The sequence below is a fragment of the Notamacropus eugenii genome, chromosome 6 (assembly GCF_028372415.1).
Source record: "Notamacropus eugenii isolate mMacEug1 chromosome 6, mMacEug1.pri_v2, whole genome shotgun sequence".
Classification (NCBI taxonomy): domain Eukaryota; kingdom Metazoa; phylum Chordata; class Mammalia; order Diprotodontia; family Macropodidae; genus Notamacropus; species Notamacropus eugenii.
The window spans coordinates 73454211-73472703 of NC_092877.1; the positions used below are offsets into that span (position 1 = coordinate 73454211).

Genomic DNA, 18493 nt, shown 5'->3' on the forward strand with positions numbered 1-18493 from the left:
CGCTTTCCAGCAGCACGTGCGACCCGCCACCGCGTGGAGGGCAGGGTGGGGGAGGTGTCTAGGCGGATTCCACCAGGTTTCAGAGCATGCCCAGCGCGCAGGCGCTGTGAACGCCCCGCCCCCGAGCCCTCGATTCCGCGGGAGAGGAGGGGGCGCGTTAAGCGCGTCTGACGTCACCTCGGCGACGCTGCGTCGAAACAGATGACGCGCTTTCGGAGCTGTCGTCTCTTCCGCTGCGCCCTACCCGCCGCAGCCTGGGCTGCCTCGAGGGTTACCGGGTCCGAGGGCCCCAGGCCGGGCGTCTGTGCCGATCACGGCCTGTTGGAGGGCACTTAGGGGCTCGGGGCCAGCAGCTATGTGGTGAGGACGGCTGCGGCGGAGGCCTGCGCTCCTGGAGATCAGGTGACTCCGAGGCTTTTCCTGTTTGTCCCCCACGGCGGGCGTTGCTATGGCGCCTTGGGGGGCCCGGGCGCCTGGACGGTGGCGAAAAGCTCCCGCTCCCCCTCTCCCCTTAGTCTCCAGGTGTCGCCTGACCCCCTCCCAGCCGGACCCGCGCTGAGGCCTGGCACGCTCGTGTTGGCAGAGCTGCGGTGCCCCAGAGCCGGCGGGAAGGCCGACCCCCTCGCTTTACGGAGCGGGAAACTGAGGCCCGAGAAAGGACGCCCAGTCTCCTGACTCCGCGGCCTGTGCTTTGAGAAGGCCTGGCGTGCCGCGAGACCCCCTGCGGATCCGGATCCGCCGTCTGCCGGGGCCGCCTCTCCGAGGCGTGCGGGTCCTGAAGTTTGCGGAAGCGAATAATCTCCTCAGGCCTGATTTTCTGTCTAAGACAGTTTCAAATACCCCTTTATTATGGAACATCTACCTTTTTTTCATTTACGGCTAAGCTCAGATTGGCAGAGTGAGCCACCCCGGGCTGCATCCTGAGCTCCGTTGCTTTGGGGAATCCTTTCCATTGTTTCTTGTGTCTTATGGTGGATACAGCATAACCTTGTCTCGCTCAGATTTCCCTACCTTAGTGTTTGAAGAGCTTTCTCCTGGTTACTTGCAGAATTTGTTTCTGAATTAAGTTGCTAAAGATAGTCACTATTTTTCCTAGAGTTTGTAGCCTTGATTTTTTTTTTTTTGGAGGCAACCTATGAATTCTTTCAATTTCTGTGTTCAGAAATTTAGGACAGTTTTCTTGCATTATTTGTATTATTACGTTTGGTGTTTAGGTTTTTTGAGTTCTCTTGTTTTTCTGGGAAGCATATTATTAGCTTGTGTCTAAGGTGTTGTTTCTTCTGTGTTTTGCTTAGAGAGCATATTTTCTGTTAGTGTTATTGGTTTTGCTTCTCTTCTAGATTTTCCTTTACTTCTTTGTATTTGCATTCCAAATGCTTGTCTCCTTTGTTTCTTTGATGAAGCTTGGCTTTCATCAAAAAATAAGTTTTTCTGTTTTGCCAATTATTTCAGCTGTGTGCACCATACATTATTCTCTTCTAATTCTAATTTCTTTTTTAAATTGCCTAAGAAAAGTGTATTGTTGCCACCTAGGCAGGGTACTTGAGAACTTGAGTTAAAATCTGGTCAGACACTTTGATCCTGGGGAGCCATTTAATCTCTGTTTGCCTTAGTTTCTTCAACGGTAAAATATAGATAATAATAGCACCTTGCCTCCCTGGATGTAAGGAGAATCAAATGAAAGAATTGTAGAAGTACTTAGCACAGTTCCTGGCACATAATAGGTGCAAAATATATATGTATTCCTTTCTCATTTCTCATGGCTCTGCTACTTTGGTGTCTTACGACTTTTTATAGATTTTTTTTTTTTTTAGTGTCTAAAATATTTTTTTTCTTAATTTCAGGAGCAACTACTAAGAAAGGAAGAATGCAGAAATCTGAGAGTCATGGAAGCCTACAGATGAGAAGCAGAGTGACCGGTACATTCTTTGTATCACCCTGAAGAGATAGTCAAATAATTTGGTATATTTTCTAATGGTATAGATACAGAAGGGTGCAGAAGGTGAACCTTATTTTACTGTTGTTTTTTTTTTTCAACATATAGGGACTTATGAACAAAGAACATCATCAGGTTCCAAAATAAAACATAGATCTGTAGTACACCAAAACAAATCATTGTCCTCCAACAGTTCTCCAGATTTTGTAAAGAAACCTCATCCTCGACCAAGTGATAAACTTAATCCTAAAACTATCGACCCAGTAAGTAAAAAGAATATTTTAAAATTAACATGATGTTCACTTTTCCACCCCCATTTTAAATAAAATACAATGAATAACTGTAGTAGTAAAGAGGAAGAGCTAAGACTACTAAAAGTAAATACATCTCAACAGTTTATTGATTATATGCTTTATAAATCATCTATTTCAGTCCCTGACCAGGTGCATGAATCTTTCCTATAACATCTGTTATCAGTTGTCATCCAAGCCCTAGCTTGAACAGTTTTAATCATTTGAAAGTTCTTCTTTATATTCAGTAGAAGTTTACCTCCCTTTAACTTCTTAGTAATGTTGTTACTGTAAGTCTTGGAATCACCACAGTTTTGGGAGGATACAAATTACTCTTGCCATGTAACTAGCCCACTTTTTTTCTGGTCACAAATCTACCTGATGACATTTTTAATGCCATTTCTGTCTTGCAAATCTCATTTGGTAATGAATGGGTAATGTTTTGCATATGCGGCAAATGTGTACTTCTTCATTGCCCTTTGGTTATTCCTTGAAATTATAGTATTTCGTTATTCATAGCTGTTAAACATCACAAGAAGATAGATATTTGAGGTGTAAATCTTTGTTTTAGACTGAAATTTAAAGTCATTAGAAGTTCAGCAGTTTACACGTCAGTTTCATATTTAGTTCTTCATTGATTTCATTATCACTTTACATAATGATTGAGCAAGGCCAGTTTCTTGAGAAATTTTGGGTATAATTTTGGTAGCTGTATAGCATTTTAGAGCTTGATGAAATCAGCATAAGTAAGTATCAGTTGCAAATGGTAGCATCTGATGGACCTTACCACCACCTGTTTCAATTCTGCTGAGCAGCCTCCCTGCCAGTGGCAAGCATATGTATCCCCTTTGTTTGACTGGCATAGTAATCAGTCATACAGAAAAATGCATCCATGGTTATATCTTGCCAAAATATTTTATAATTTTGATGAGATTAGATATGGGAAAGCAGGCACATGACTTGGATTTTAATTTTTTTTATCCCTCCCTTGGACTGACAATACAGTGTTTATTGTGCATATACAGATGTGCTGATGACAGAAACTTTCATTTTCACATTGGCCATAATGTAAAGAAGAGTTAGAACTAATGGGAGGAAGCACAAGAAAGAAGAAACAAAACAACTAAAGAAAGGGAAAGCAAATAGCATGCTTCGCTCTACGTTAAGACTCCAAAGTTCTTTCCCTGAATGTGGATAGCATTTTCCATCATGAATCTTGGAATTGTCTTAGATCCTTGCATTGCTGAGAAGAGCTAAGTCTGTCAAAGTCAGTCATCATACAGTGTAGCTGTTGCTGTGTACCATGTTCTCCTGGTTCTGCTCATTTCACTCAGCAGCAGTTCATATAAGTCCTTCAAGGGTTTTCTGAAGTCTACCTGCTTATCATTCTTATACCACAGTAGTATTGCATTGTATTTACATACCACAACTTGTTCAGCCATCCCCCAAGAATTTCCAATTCTTTGCCACCACAAAAACAGCTGTTATAAATATTTTTGAATACAGATCTAGAAGTGGTATTGCTGAGTCAGAGTATGCACAATTTTATAGCCCTTTGGGTATAGTCTTAGATTTTGTTTTCAACATCCAAAACTAAACTCATTTTGTTACTCTCAAAGCATTACCTAGAGCCTCCCAGACTTCTCTCTAAACCAATATTCTGCTTTGCTTCCTGAAGATTATGTTGTTTGTTGGCTAAAGTAAGTTGTTTTTTTTGTTTAATGGAATGTAGTTCTTTTGGTATTTTTGTTTTGGTAATTAGCTTATATTAGTTAAATTTCTCAAGAAATAATGATATTTAAGTGGTTTCTTTACTCACTTTTCATTTTTATTGCTGGGTACTATTTAAATCAGTCAGGTGATAATTTTATTTTTATTTTATTTTTGGTTTGATTTTGATTTGATTTTTGTTCTGATAATTTGATGGTTGGACTATATGCAACTTATTCTGAAATGTCTCTCACATAATAAATAATTCTCATTTGTTAAAATATAATTTTAATCATTTATATCGTTGGTGTTCATGTCCAATAGCTCCTGAATCTCTTTTCTAAGAAAATGTTTATGATCTGTAGCCATGAAGTTTCTCTGTAATATATAGGCTTTTGACCTTTCTTATTCCTAGTTCTGAATCATATTTTCATGTGTGTGTAATTTTCTCCAGCTTTGCCTTAATTTTCACAAGGTCTCAAAATAAATCTTGATTTAATTTGGAGAGTCTTTAGCAAGCATTTCTCTATGCCTTCCTCTGCAGGAGATGTTGGTATGTAAGCTGCAATTATTTTCATTGTTTTCATAGACAGACTTATGTGTGTTATGATACAAAATGTTTGTATCTTATGAAGTAAATATTTATTTTTTTTCCCCTCTGATGTATAATGAAAACAATTCCAGTTCCTTTTTTTATTCCTCCAAAGAGAACCTGTGAGTCATCCTTCCATTTAGCTTATAACTTCTACAATGTCAGGACCAGTAATAATTTTTTCCAGTTGTGTTTATTTTTTGTTCACAACCATGAATCTCACATTTTCAAAAAGTATTTGCAGGTATTCTATAAGCTATAATTATTATCACTGTGCCTCCACTGTACCAAAATGTCAAACATAGTAGGAAGCCATAAGGACTGAGCAGTTCTTTGCATTTTTCTTTACTTTAAGTGTTGCTAAAGAATTTGGTATCAAGTGACCTACCCCCAGCTGATGAGCCTCTCTATACTTAAGCTGATTCTCAGAAAGCAGATATGCTCTGTTCCTGGCACTGTATAAAAAAGAAAAATTATGTTTATGTGAATTCTCTGAAACTCTCTCGTGTTTAGAAAATTAAAATGTATCTTTTTTCCACCCTCTGGGTGACCAGAAAACTTCATTTATTTACTTGTGTGACTTAGTGATGAGTTTTTATAAGCATGTGTTTTTAAACTGCATCACATCTAGTTCACCTGAAGTATAGACTTCTCACTAATTCATAACACTATTGAAGTGATGGAAGACTATATTTTAAATTTCTTTGACAAATATAAAACCAATAAGGATTCTGTGTGTGGGTGTGTACATGTGCACATTTTTTTTAACCAGCATTATACATCCAAAGTCTGATCTCTTTTCCCTGGCTTTATATGTAGTCTCTTATACCTTAAAGGTCAGGCCTTCCCTATGTATTATGAAGGTGCAGTAATGTGATGCTTATATGCAAAATCTTGATAAGCACAAAAAAATTTATATTTTTTCTTAATTCCATTTCAGTTTAGTGATCAGCCACGGGCCTCTTCTGCTTTTGCTGCCATTTACTCCAAAGGAGGTATTCCTTGCAGGTAAAATCAGTTAGCAGTGTAATAGACCATATTCCTGAAATGATTTTAACCAAATTAAATGGGTTTTTTGCAGGTTAAGTATGTTAAGAATATCAGTTGCATTTGGGACTTAATGTCATCTTAGAAAGAGTTCTCTATTGGAATATCTTAGTTACCTGTGCTTTACCCTCTACTATTTAACTATTTTTTCCAGTGACTTTGACCTTTGTTTCATTTTTATCCAGTTTGCAGATCTTATGCTTGCTAGGTGACATATTCAGAATCCAAAAAAGGAACAGGATGTGCTAGACTTTGAGCTATATCTAATAAAATGAAGTTTAGCCAGGAGTAAAGGTAGTGTCTTATACTTGAATTTAAAAAGATGAATTTCACCTTTGGGACGTATGGTTAGAAGTGATCTGTGGATTTTAGTGGATTGCAAGTTTTTGACAACTGTTGACATTGTGATATGGCAACAGAAAAGCAAATGTAGTCGTGGTCTGTCTTAAGAAAGGTTTAGTTTCCAGAACTGGAGAGGCTATAATCCAACTGTCTTCTGCCCCGGTCAGACCATAATAGAAATATTACTTAGTTCTGTGCACTGCATTGTAAGAAGGGGGGTAGTGAATACGGTGCTAGATTAAATCTTGCCTTGAGTATTTCATAGTTGTGTGACCATGGACAAGACACCTAACCTTCTCTGATCCTCAGCTTCTTCATTTGTAAATGGGAATGTCTGTGGTACCCACATCACAGCATTGTTATTAGTATTATATGAAAAAGTTCTTTGCAAACTTGAAAGGCACCATGTACATGTCAATTATTATTAGTGTAATTATTAGCTGGAAAGTTTGCAGAGAAGGGCATCCAAGAGCCATATGGGAGGTTCAGTGGAAAGAACTGGTGTTGTTTATTCTAGAGCTGAGAAGACCCAGGAGAGGGACATGTTAGATGCCATCCCTGGCTGTTGCTGGCCCTGGTACTTGTCCCTGTCGTTGCTCATTGTAGATGTAGAAAAACCTAACGGGATTATGTATTGATTCCATAAACTCTGGGGATCATTTCCTAGTTCTAATGCAGCCTGATTCCAGCTTCTCAACGCTAGAAATTTTGTGGTCACATCTTTCCTAACTACTGCATCACCCCTCCCTAAAAGTTACTCAGTCATAACATTTTTTTGAGGGAGTAATAAATCACCTTTTGCAGTAGTTGGCTAATTTTTTTATTGCCACTATTATACTACGTTAGCACAGCTATTGCCCTTGTAGCTGGGCAGAAGTTCAGTTCATGTAGATGCTCTTCCTCAAGTTCAGCATCTAGGTCCTGTTGTCCTCGTTCACGATCAATAAATTTTCTTCTCCTGTGGTCTGGGCCTTCATGTAAAAGGCTCTTAATATTAAGGCCCTCTGTAAACCTTTCCCAATACCTAAGAAAGTTGGTTTTATTGGAAACATTTTTTTTAAACCTTAAGATTTTATTCAAATTAACTTTTTTTTTTTTTTGGTAACCTTAACATAAAATGTTTAGCATATGTTGCTGCTTTGCTATTGTAGTTGTAACAATGATTTAAATATTAATGATAAAACCATATATTAAGGTTAAGGCATACATTAAGGCCCTTCCAGTTAATAACTGACTGGAGTTCCACAACGGCATGTCTTAACATCCCCTGAAGGAATCAAATTTAGTTGTATTTAAAAAGACTTCATAGGATTACAGATTTAGAGCTTGGATAGACCTTAAAGGTCACCAGGTTCAACCCCTTCCTTTTACAGATGAGTTTAAATTACCTGCCTAAAGTTATTCAAATCTCTTACCTTGAATCCAGTGTTCTTTGTACTACAACGTGGTACCTCCTTTATTAAATCAATATAACTTTATCATGAATCCATACCAGAACTTTATTAAGGGAGAATTTTTCTAGAACTAAAAGCTACACTGGAAGATGTTTTTAATAAGCTCTTTATCAGGTGATAGCATTGCTTTGTACTAGGAAATGACAAAATAATTGCACTTCATAGAGACTGATAAAAGTTTATTGTGTATTATTAAGAATATTTACAGATAATACCATTTCATACTTGCCTAATTCACTGTCTTTTATTTCTCAGGTTGGTACATGGTTCAGTAAAACACAAATTACAATGGGACTGTCTTCCTGAAACTCTTCCATTTGATCCTCTTCTTATTACTTTAGCAGAGGTAAATCAGACTTGCTTTCTCTCCAGTTATCATCAAACTTTCTAAAGCCATATTAATTGTTAGGTAATGAAATAGAGAATTTCCTAGAGCTCATTTAATATTTTTGGTATATAAATAAAAAATAATGAAGTTGGAATACTTACTACCTTTGACTCTTTGCTGAAAAATTAATTATAAACTACTCTGTAAACTGTAAGAAGCTCATTTTCTGCATAGACCGGAATTTGTTATAGATGAAGAAAAACAATTTTTAAATTAAAAAATTTAGATGTTTGAAAATCCAAATATGTGATTTTTTATATAGACGAAAAATGCTTCGTGTATCTATACTATGAGAACTTTAAATGGAAGGAGACACATACAAGTACTTGATGTGTTTAAAAATCACATTTAATATTTTTGTCATAATGTGTCTTATAAGAAACTGACATCTTTTTAATTAAATATAAATATTCATAACTACTTTATCGACATTTTTCATAATATTGAAATACATTGTTTTTGTAAACTTTTTTGGAGAGGATGGGGACAGTAATTGCATTTTAGCTAAAATTTGTATCACAAAAAAGTTGGTAGCATAAGAAACACCAAAGGGAACTATAGTGTCTTCTGATAGTGCCTTCTGTAGAGGAAGAATTACTCTCATAATTTAGAAACAGGTTTGCTTTGCTAGGAAATCTATTTAATCTATTAGGCATTTGCTGTTTATGAAAGGCAAATGGCACTGTAAAAATTACCCTGGCTTGTTCTTTGTCCAACAAAATTTCTCCCAATTTTTCAGCTTTCCATTTGGCTGTCCTCCATGCCTGGAATTCTTTGCTTTTTGTCCTTAGTCCAGTCTCATCTCGAGCCCAACAAAGGCAAGAGGCCTTTCCTGACTCCCCCAGCTGCTGGTGCCTTCCCTTCACAGATTATTTACTTCCCTTCTACTCCATACATTGTTACATATGCTTTGTAAAAAGTACCTCATTATTTATATGTTGTGTCCTCCACTAGAATGTGAACTTCTTGAGAGCCCATTTAGGGTTAGAATCAGGTCAGTGTTTTTGCCTTTTTTTGTATATCTCGAAGTTTAGTACAGTGCCTTTTATGTAGAGAGGATTGAATAAGGGCTTTCGAGTTGATTGACTTAGAATCAGAACACCTGAATGTGAGTCCCATCTCTGTCACACTAATTTTGTGTCACCTTGGAGAAGTCACGTCACTTCCACGCACCTTTTTGCTGTTTTTTTTTTAAATGAGAAAAGTAATAGGCCACCTATTTAATTTTGAGGATTATTTCTGAGTAAAGCATTTTGCAAACTATAGGAAGTGAATGTGAATTCCTTTTTACATTTTAATACTTCTTGTTCAGCAAATTTATTAGGGTTTCTGCTTTCAAGACATTAATATAAATAGATAATATAAAGAAGAGCACACAGTTATTAGTCTTATAAATAAATTAAAATAGGAGCGTTTCTTTTCCAATTAAAAAAAATCTTTCATTTCTATTATTGTAGTAATGGAAACAAATGGAAAAGTTTGAGGGGGGATTTTTTTTTTAAATTAGATCTGTGATTGATTCCTGCTGAGAAATATGCTCTACCAAATGAAGAAACTCTCTCAGTCTTATAGAGTTGTCCGCAGCACTGAAAGGTTGAGGAACTTGCCCAGGTTCACACAGCCTGGGCTCTGGATTCCCAGATGAGCTCTATCCTTTGCCATGCTGTGAAGGAAAATAGACTCTGGAAAAATGCCTTCTTATCTTATGTAGTTTGTAAAGATAATAAGTATTTCATCATTATACTGATGATCTAAGATACTGGTTTCTCCTTTTAAGTTTCTGAGGGATTTGTGTTTCCCATAAACATGTGTAGCAGCCTTCAGTATTTTCTCCTCTCACCAACAACTTTATGGGATCTCTTTTTTCACATAAACTAGAGCAGAATATTTGATATTAAAAGTTTTAGTATATGATTGTAGTATAGTATTTTCTAGTGATTTGTAATATCTTATAGTGCTTTATATGTACAAAAACACTTTCCTCACAACAATCCTATGAGTTGGTAAATTAAGTATTAGTTATTCCTATTTTAAGGAGGAGGAAACTGTCATAGGTAAAAGTTCAGTCCATGGTCACAACAGGTGGGACTCAGAGTCAAGTCCTCTGTCAAGAAGTACTATCTCCACTACATGGTATTGCCTTTTTTAAAACTCAGAAATGCAAAGTCATCTTTCAGAAAATTGTTATGAAAAGTGAGGACCATGATAACAATCAATTAGTTGGTTTTTCCCTTAAGAAAAAAAAATTGCAGTAACTTTGAAAACAGTGGAATTTAAATCCAGCTAATCTTGGATTTTGTGGAGGTGTCCTTAAAGACTTGAAAATGGGATGTTGCACAGCCTTTGGCATGGGTGTATACAACTATTTGTTAGCATTCTTTTTACTTTGCAAGAAAGTGTAACATTTAGGATGAAAATAAAAGTATCAAAGAAGTCACCGTGTTTTATTTAGCAGGTCAGAGTGGCAGTTGGTTCCTATTTTTCCTTTTGATCCCAGTTTTAATTGTAGTTGTACTGGTTGTTACTGAAATTGTACTTCCTGGCTAGGAAGACATAATAATAAACATACTCTGATCTCTGTTATTAAGATGTTTTTTTATTTTTTTCTTAGTATGACCAAACTTAAAATTAAATCACATTTTTATGTGTTTAATAGGGTCTAAGAGAGACTAAACATCCATATACATTTGTATCAAAAGAGGGTTTTAAAGAATTACTTTTGGTTGAAGGTGCTACTCAGAAAACCGTGCCCTTGCTACCTAGACTGATTCCTGTCTTGAAGGCAGCTCTGGTATGTTTTTTATTTCCCTTCTTTTTTTTTATTTCAAAGACTTAGTGTAAAATCAAAAATCCCAGCAGGAATTATTTTTTTAATAATTTAGCATAGTTGGTTCTTTTTAAATTGTGTTTTAAGTCATTAATCTATGCAAGAAAGACTTGATTTACCTTTGAGCTTGGTATCTACTTGGTACTCTCAGAATTAGAATCTGCTTTTGAAGGGCAGATACCTTTAGGGGAGGTACCAGAGGGTAACAGTACTTTTAAGTTAATTTTGTATTTGCATTCAAATAACACTAATATTTTCATTGGAAAATACATTCAATGCTTTTAATGCAGTTGAGCATTTGCACTTGTTCTGGATTTTGCGGTAAAAGATTATAACTTTAAACTTGTATGTTTGGTTGATAATTATCCTATAGTTATAGATGAATTTTATTTAATCATTATCCTTCTTCTCTTTCCTTCTCCCCCAAAAGACCCATTCGGATGGTGAAGTGTTTGGAAGGGGATTGAATGCTGTAGTACAGCTGAGTGGTGTTGTTGGGCCTTCTCTAAATGATCATTTGAAGCATTTGCTTACAAGTGTAAGTATCAAAAATATTGGGTTGTAATTGTATCCCTTTCATGTGCTGTGCCCCTATGTTTTTAGCTTTTCTTCTTAATTTTTGGACTGGACTTGTTATTTCAGTAGTAATTTGATTGCTTAATTTGCACTTAGGAAATTCTATTTGACAGTGCAAATTTTTATTTGCCTCTACCACAATTGCCTGGGGCGCTGAGAAGATAAATGAATTTGCCTTAGGGCCGCACATCCAGTATCAGAGATCCCAAGTTTTCTGTATTTGAGGCTAGCTGTGCCAGGTCGTTTAATTTTAGATTCTAACCTGTACCTTTTAATATTATACTAGTGTATTTCAGATTTCTATTAAAGTTAATTCTCAAGAGAAGACTTAAAATTACTCTAAAAGAAATTGAGTGCCCAGGTACTCTAAAATCTCATTGGTATTTTTCCCCAATTAGCCTATTTTTAAGGGAGGTATATTAGTGAAATTTGGAAAGTTGTCATACGGTTATGATTGAGTTTTTTAGTTTCATTTTTATCTTCGTGTCACCTGCTGTCTTGTTCATAATATGTTGTTTAGTGGATGAATATATGTTGTCATTGTTTTTTAAGCTTTCCAAGAGACTAATGGATAAGAAATTCAAAGAGCCAATCACTACTGCTTTACAAAAGCTAGAGCAACATGGTGGAAGTGTGAGTAAAAAGTTATTCTTCTTTTCACTTATTTGGAAGTAACTGTGAGCTTAAGTATTTTTCCTCACTTAAATTTTTTTTAATCATTCAAGACTCACCTTCTCAATCTCCTACCTCATTCCCTTCCCCTCCATTGAGAATAAAAAAAAAATGAAACTTATGAATAGGTATATTAGTCAAAGCAAACTTCCACATCTGTGTCCAAAAAATTTTGTCTTTTTCTGAATTTTTCATTTCTCTATCAGAATGTAGGTAGCATCATTAGTCCTTTGGAATCCTGGTTTTCCATTATGCTGATAAGAGTTCAATACAATAGTATTCTACCACATTTCTGTATCATACCTTGTTCATCCATTTCCCAATTTATAAGCAGCCCCTCAAATTTCTGTTCTTTGCCACCTCAAAAAGAACTTGTAAATGTGTTTGTCCATACTTAGCTTTTGTTTTGCTTAGACTAATCCCCCTTATAATTTGCTGTCCTTGTAATTTCCCTTTACTTCTGATTTCCCTATTGAGTGAAATATATTTCTATACCTAACTCTGTGTGGGGGTTCCTAATATCATCAAGACATAACCACTCCCCAGCCTTGTCTAATTGGAGATCTCTGATTTCCAATGATGGGGATACAGAGAGGACACAGGTATCATCTCCCCATTTTTAAATGTAAGCAGTTTTTAATCCTTGTTTAGTCTTTTGTCATTGTTTATTTATGTTTGCCTTTATATATTTTGCTTCATTCCTGTGTTTGAGCTTCAAAGTTTCTCCAAAATTTTGGTCTTTTTTTTTTTTTTTATTAGGAATGCTCTCCATTTCATTAAAGGTCTTCTTTTTCCTCTTCACCCTTATAATAATTTAAGTTATTCTTGACTGTAAAGCTCATATCCTTTACCTTCTAGAATATTATGTTTCACATTGTTCACTTCTTCCTAGTGGTGGCTGCTAAATCATGGGTTCTCCTGACTGGCTTACTACTTGAATTCTTGCTGCTTGCAGAATTCTGGGTTTTGGTTATGAAGTTCCTAAGAATTTTTATTTAGGGGTTTCTTCTAGGCATGACTGGTGGATTCTATTTCTACTTTGTGTTCTCTGGTTCTAAGAAATCTAAAATTTCTGGAAATAGGCTATATAGACTCTTTTTGGTCATAGCATTGATAGTCCAGTGATTATTAATTTTTCTCCTTATCAGTTTTATGGGTCAGTTGTTCCTTTTTTTTTTTTTTTTTTTTTTTTTAAGCCTTTTGACTATTTAAATATTTCTTAATGCTTCATGGAGGCATTGCTTGTACATGTTTTGGAGGCACTTTTTCTGCATTTGTGTCTTAAGTATCCTTGGCGTCATAATAGTTCATTATGATACAGTTTTTTGTTTATCCCTTCTTCCAGCATGCTTCCTGACTTCAGACTTGATATTAGGGCTGGGTTTTGTGTGTGAAAATCTGGCCTGATTCTCTTGTAGCTTTCTTGGGGTATTGTGTTATTCCAGGACCTCTACTCATCCATGTAGGCATCTTTTCTGCTACTTCTAACCTTTGAAAGCTTCCTAAACCTCTTCAAGGTTAAGTAACTTTGCTGGGTCATACAGATCGTAGATGTGGGCCTTGAACCTGTGTCTTTGTGAGTTAAAGGCCAACTCTATCCACTTTGCTAATATTAGGGTGATAGAACAGCTTAATTATTAAATACTTTGCTTTCTTGTCCTTTTTGATTCTTCTCAAGTACAAATTCGTTGAGGGGGTGACTTTAAATTTTGTTTTCTATCCCCTAGAGCATATAGCTATGCCTATAATAGTACAGAATGAAGAAATGAATTTTATCTATTCTCTATCACTATTTCTAAGACTTATAAGATAAATGTACATGTTCTTTCATTTTTCTTCCCCCTAAATGAGATTTCATTGAGAAGGTTGGAAACTCTGTATCAGAAGTGTTGGGTGCTGTCTTTGAAAATTACTTAGAGAATTGGTCAGTTTGGGTTGCCTTCAGAAGTCAGTTAAGAATATGATTACCCTTTTTTTGCCTTAAAAAATAGTTATAAAAGAATTTGTTAGATTTAACTTACTGCCTCAATGTAATATGGACATAACCTTAAATTCTTGAAAGCTGTGCCAGTGTATTGCAGGTTTTTAGCAGGTCCTGTTAAGTTGGAAAGGTTTACCAAAAAAAAAAAAACAAAAACAAAAAACTCATCTCCAAAAGATTGGACACCAGATTTTTTTTTTTTTTATATCACAAACATTCAAAGAGAACATTCATGAGGGGTTAGTTGTGATCAGTATTTGTGGAAGGGCATCCTCATTATTGGAATCATGAATCTTTGAAGATTAAGAAAAGTGATTTTAATCCATTTTTCTCTCTTAGGTATCTTAAGTTTTTTTTAACATGTTAAATATATATGTATATATATATATATATATATATCTCTCTGCCATATGCTATGGTATAGATACACAGAGACTTCTGACTCACATCATACTTGAAGATAGGTATTATTTCAGTTCTCTCTGCTGTTTTCTTCTATATCTTTTTTTTTTATGACTTTTCTTTGGACTGTCCTAACCTTCTATAATTGGAGAAGGAAATGGCAAACTGCTCCAATATTTTTACCAAGAAAGCCCCAGGACAGTATTGTCATTCTACAGTCCATGGGGTCTTGAAGAGGCAGACACAACAATCTTAGGTAGCTCCAGACTTCATTTGGGAAGGCCATCCTGATTAATACTAAGTGTTCTGTAGGTCTTCTCTCACTTACCATAATTCCAAGTTTTCAAGAGTAAACACTGAAAGAACAACTTACTTTGATAAGATTTGTTGTTCACACTGTTTGACACTTATGTCAGAGTTGATTGCTAATACTACACGTATTTTTTAAAAATTCTTATTTTCATTTTCAAATAAGCTTTTGATAAATTCTGTTTAGTCTTAGAAAAGTATTCTATATAGAATTGATCTATCCCACTTAGTACTACAGTATTACTAATGATGCTAAATCTTTTCTACCAACAGGGCAGCCTTACGATTATCAAAGCTAAAATCCCAACATATTGTTCCATCTGCTCTTAAACCAAAGGAATGATAAAAGCATTTTGACTAAGTGCTGAGAGATGTCAGAAGCTTGTGGTGATCATCGTAGGATCCCTTTTGAACATGTTTCTTTTTTATCGCAGCTACAGATTTTATTTATATGATAAAAATTAATACATAATATTTATTCCACTGAATCATAGTAAATATGCATTTATCAGCATGGAAAAATGGTTAATTATGGAAAACTATTGAAAAGACTTCTATAGTGCAATTTTGTGGAGTTTGTCAAATACAGTTTTTTTTTCCTATTACAGTTGGTCTGTATGAAGAACCACAGTTTTGTTTACAGATTCAGGTATTTATATTTTAGTGCCTTTTAGTTACAGTATCACTTAAGTGATTGCACTAATTTTTCATAATTACTGTCATACTTTGTAGGGTTTTTAGGCCTATCAGTCATAGAAATTAGTAAGAATGATTAAGCTGTTTAGTAACTCACTGATAAATTATTGCTTATGAACAGATATTTTTATGATGTGCAATGCTTGGTGAAAACATCCAGAACATTTCCAAATATGAAGTTTTCAATAGTGTAAAATTCTATTACGTTATAACATGTAAATTATTATTTTACTATAACTTGCTGAAACTACATGAGTTTAGATGTGTAATATATAATATTATTTTTTATATTTCCTCACCTAAAAGAAATATGGGCTATATAAGAATCCAGCTCTTGAAATTCCAAATTACATTCACAAAATTTTTAGTGTTAACTTATTAATAATCCTTTTTCCCTTAAAAGTACTTAATAAATATGTTACAGTTGTCACACATTTTTACCTTATGATTTCCTACGTTACCTAGAAGAGCACTTCACATTAGACCAGGGTGGTGAGGAAAGTTTAAGGCAACTCAACCTTATTCAAGGAAGAAAATATTCCAGTTATTTTTTTGGTTAAAAGTTGCTGTTAATCAATAATCAATTAAATAACTACTACGTGCCAGCTCCGTGCTAAGCACTAAGGATACAAAAAAGGTAAAAGACACGCAAACAACGGGGAGGGTACAAACTATATATAGGATAAATTCGAAATAATTAACAAAAGGCACTGGAATTAACGGGATAGCAAAAGGCATCCTATAGAAGGCTGAAATTTAGTTGGGACATGAAGGGAAGTTAGGATGAGGAGAGGGAGCATTCTAGGCATGGAGGATAGCCAGTGAAAATGCTTAGATTTCAGAACTCTTGTGTGAGAAACAGCAAGGAGGCAAGTATTCCTGGTTTGCTGAGTGAAGGGTGTATTCGAGTGGGGAGATATCTTGTGTCAAAAAGACCAACTGGCAGGTTTATTCCAGCAGTGAGGTTATGGGAGCCTGGAATGGAGTGGTAGCAGTATCAGAGGATAGGAAGAGGCATATGTGAGAGGTGTTACAAAGATAAAATCAATAGGCCTTGGCAGCAGGTCAGATATTGGGGGAAAGGGGAGTGCAGATAACACCTAGTTTGCAAGCCAAAGTGAGTCAGAGAATTACCCTTGACGGTAATAGGAAAGTTTGGAGTGTTTGGTGGAAAAGGTAATGAAGGGTTCACCAAGTGATATAACAGGGAACAGAGAGGACCCAGGAGAGTCCTGTGGGACACCCATAGTTAGTGGGTTTGACCTGGTTGAAGAGCCAGCAAAGGAGATGAGTGGTCACATAAGTAGGAGAAGTAGGAAAGATTAAGTGCCATAAAAACCTAGAGTGAGTGACGACGGTGTCAAAGTCTTCAGAGAAGTCAAGAAGGTTGAGGAGTAAGAAAAAGCCATTGAATTTGGCATTTAAGGGATTAGTAGTAACTTCAGAACGATGAAGTTGTAAGTCAAACTGTAGAGTGAATATTGAGAGTAAGTGGACTTACCTCTTGGAAACCTTCTTAAGGAAGTTAGCCCTAAAGGGAATTAGGGATATAGGATGATAACTAGCAGGAACAGATCAAGTGTTTGAGGATAGGGGAGATAGATATGTCTGTAGGCAGTAGGAAAGAAAGCAGAGGGAGAATGAAGGTAACTGGAAATAACAGAGGAGTGCAACGCACTTGCTGTGCCAGGTATAATGCTAATTGCTGGGAAACAAAGGCAAACATAATCATTCCTGTTTTAAAGAACTCAAGATTTTAGAGGCAGCTAGGTGTCACAGTGGGTAGAATGCTAGGCCTGTAGTTAGGAAAATACAAATACAAATCCAGCCTCAGTCACTTACTTAGCTGTATGACCTTTAACAAGTTACTTAGCCTCTGCTTGAAAGGGAAAAGAATCACACCTACTTCCTGTGGTAGTTGTGAGGGTCAAATGAGATCATATTTGTAAAGTGCTTAACCTGGTATCTGGCATATGGTTCCATATCCTAATGGATGATGTACACACCTAGAAGTTATATAATGAGAGGAGGTGGATGGTATTCTCAGGAAGAAAGCTTATCAGGATGAGAAAGGAGTGCGTGTATTGGAAAAGTTCCTGCAGAAAGAAGGGCTTGAGCAGAATCTTGAAGGAAATCAAGGAAGCCAGAAAGCAGAGATGAGGAATAGCATTGTGGGTATGGGGGACAACTGTTGAAAAGACATGAAGTTGTGTGTGTGGAACAGGAAGAAAGGAGACTTACGTCTAGCAGGGCCTGGTTTTAAAGGCTTTAAGTGCCAAGCAGCATTTCACATCTGGCCTGGAAGTTAAGAGTAAGTCAGTGAAGTTTATTGAGCAACAGTGACTTGAGCAAGCTTGTGCTTTAGAAAGAACATTTTGGCAGTTGAGTGGAGGATGAATTGGAGTGGGGTAAGACTTGAGGGAGAAAGAGACTAATTGGAAGACTATTACAGTAGTCCAGGTATGCACTAGAGTTCAAGCTTTTCAGAATGAAGAGGAGATAAATATGAGAGATGTTACAGAGGTGGAAATGACCAGACTTGGCAGCAGATTGGATATGTCTTGTTAGACAGGATGATGTCATCATAGATGACCAAAAAGCATATCTGAAGAACTGAAAGATTAATATAAACACAAAAATACTGAAATGGAGGAAAAATGACAATGGAGAATGCAAAGAAAACTGTTAAAAGTATACATGAGCTTTATAACAGCCAAAGCAACTGACCTTAAGAACAGGATGCACGTAGATACCTTACAGACAATAGGTCTTCCAGGGAAACCTGGTAAATCTAGAAACATGAATGCCACAATGCAGGGGTTAGAAAGCTCCCTGGTACTTTTCAATACAGAAGACAGCCTCAGTGAAAAAATGCCAATCCAAAGAAGTTTGTCTTCTAAGGCAATGACAGCCACCACCACCGCCACCCTTATTCTTCAAACTCCAAAAAACAGTTGTTAAATTTAACAATATCAATGGCAAAGAAAAGAAACTGCTTAAGCAGCCAAGGGAAACCTTGAAACATAAAAGAGAAGAATTTAATGTAACACAAAATTTTTCCTTGTAACATCAGAAATTACAGGAGAGAATGAAGTAGCATAATTTTGGGGGGAAAAAAGCCACCACCCCAAAATAACAATGGCATACCCTACAAAGCTAAGGTTAATCATTAACAACAGCAAAAATTGATACTCAAATGGGCATGTCCACAGTATCACATGGAAACACCCCAGATAAATAAATACAATTACCAAAGAAAAAAATCAATAAT

At 36.1% G+C, this 18493-nt stretch overlaps 1 protein-coding gene across 1 annotated transcript; it reads left to right on the forward strand.

Moving 5' to 3' along the window:
- Positions 1-273: 273 nt before the first annotated feature.
- PACRGL (parkin coregulated like) lies at positions 274-15656 on the forward strand. Its single transcript, XM_072622132.1, has 9 exons — positions 274-402; positions 1845-1919; positions 2045-2199; positions 5469-5536; positions 7627-7717; positions 10416-10550; positions 11017-11124; positions 11715-11795; positions 14800-15656. The coding sequence occupies exons 2-9, from the start codon at positions 1868-1870 to the stop codon at positions 14854-14856; spliced, it is 747 nt and encodes a 248-aa protein (XP_072478233.1). The 5' UTR covers positions 274-402; positions 1845-1867; the 3' UTR covers positions 14857-15656.
- The last annotated feature ends 2837 nt before the right edge of the window (positions 15657-18493 follow it).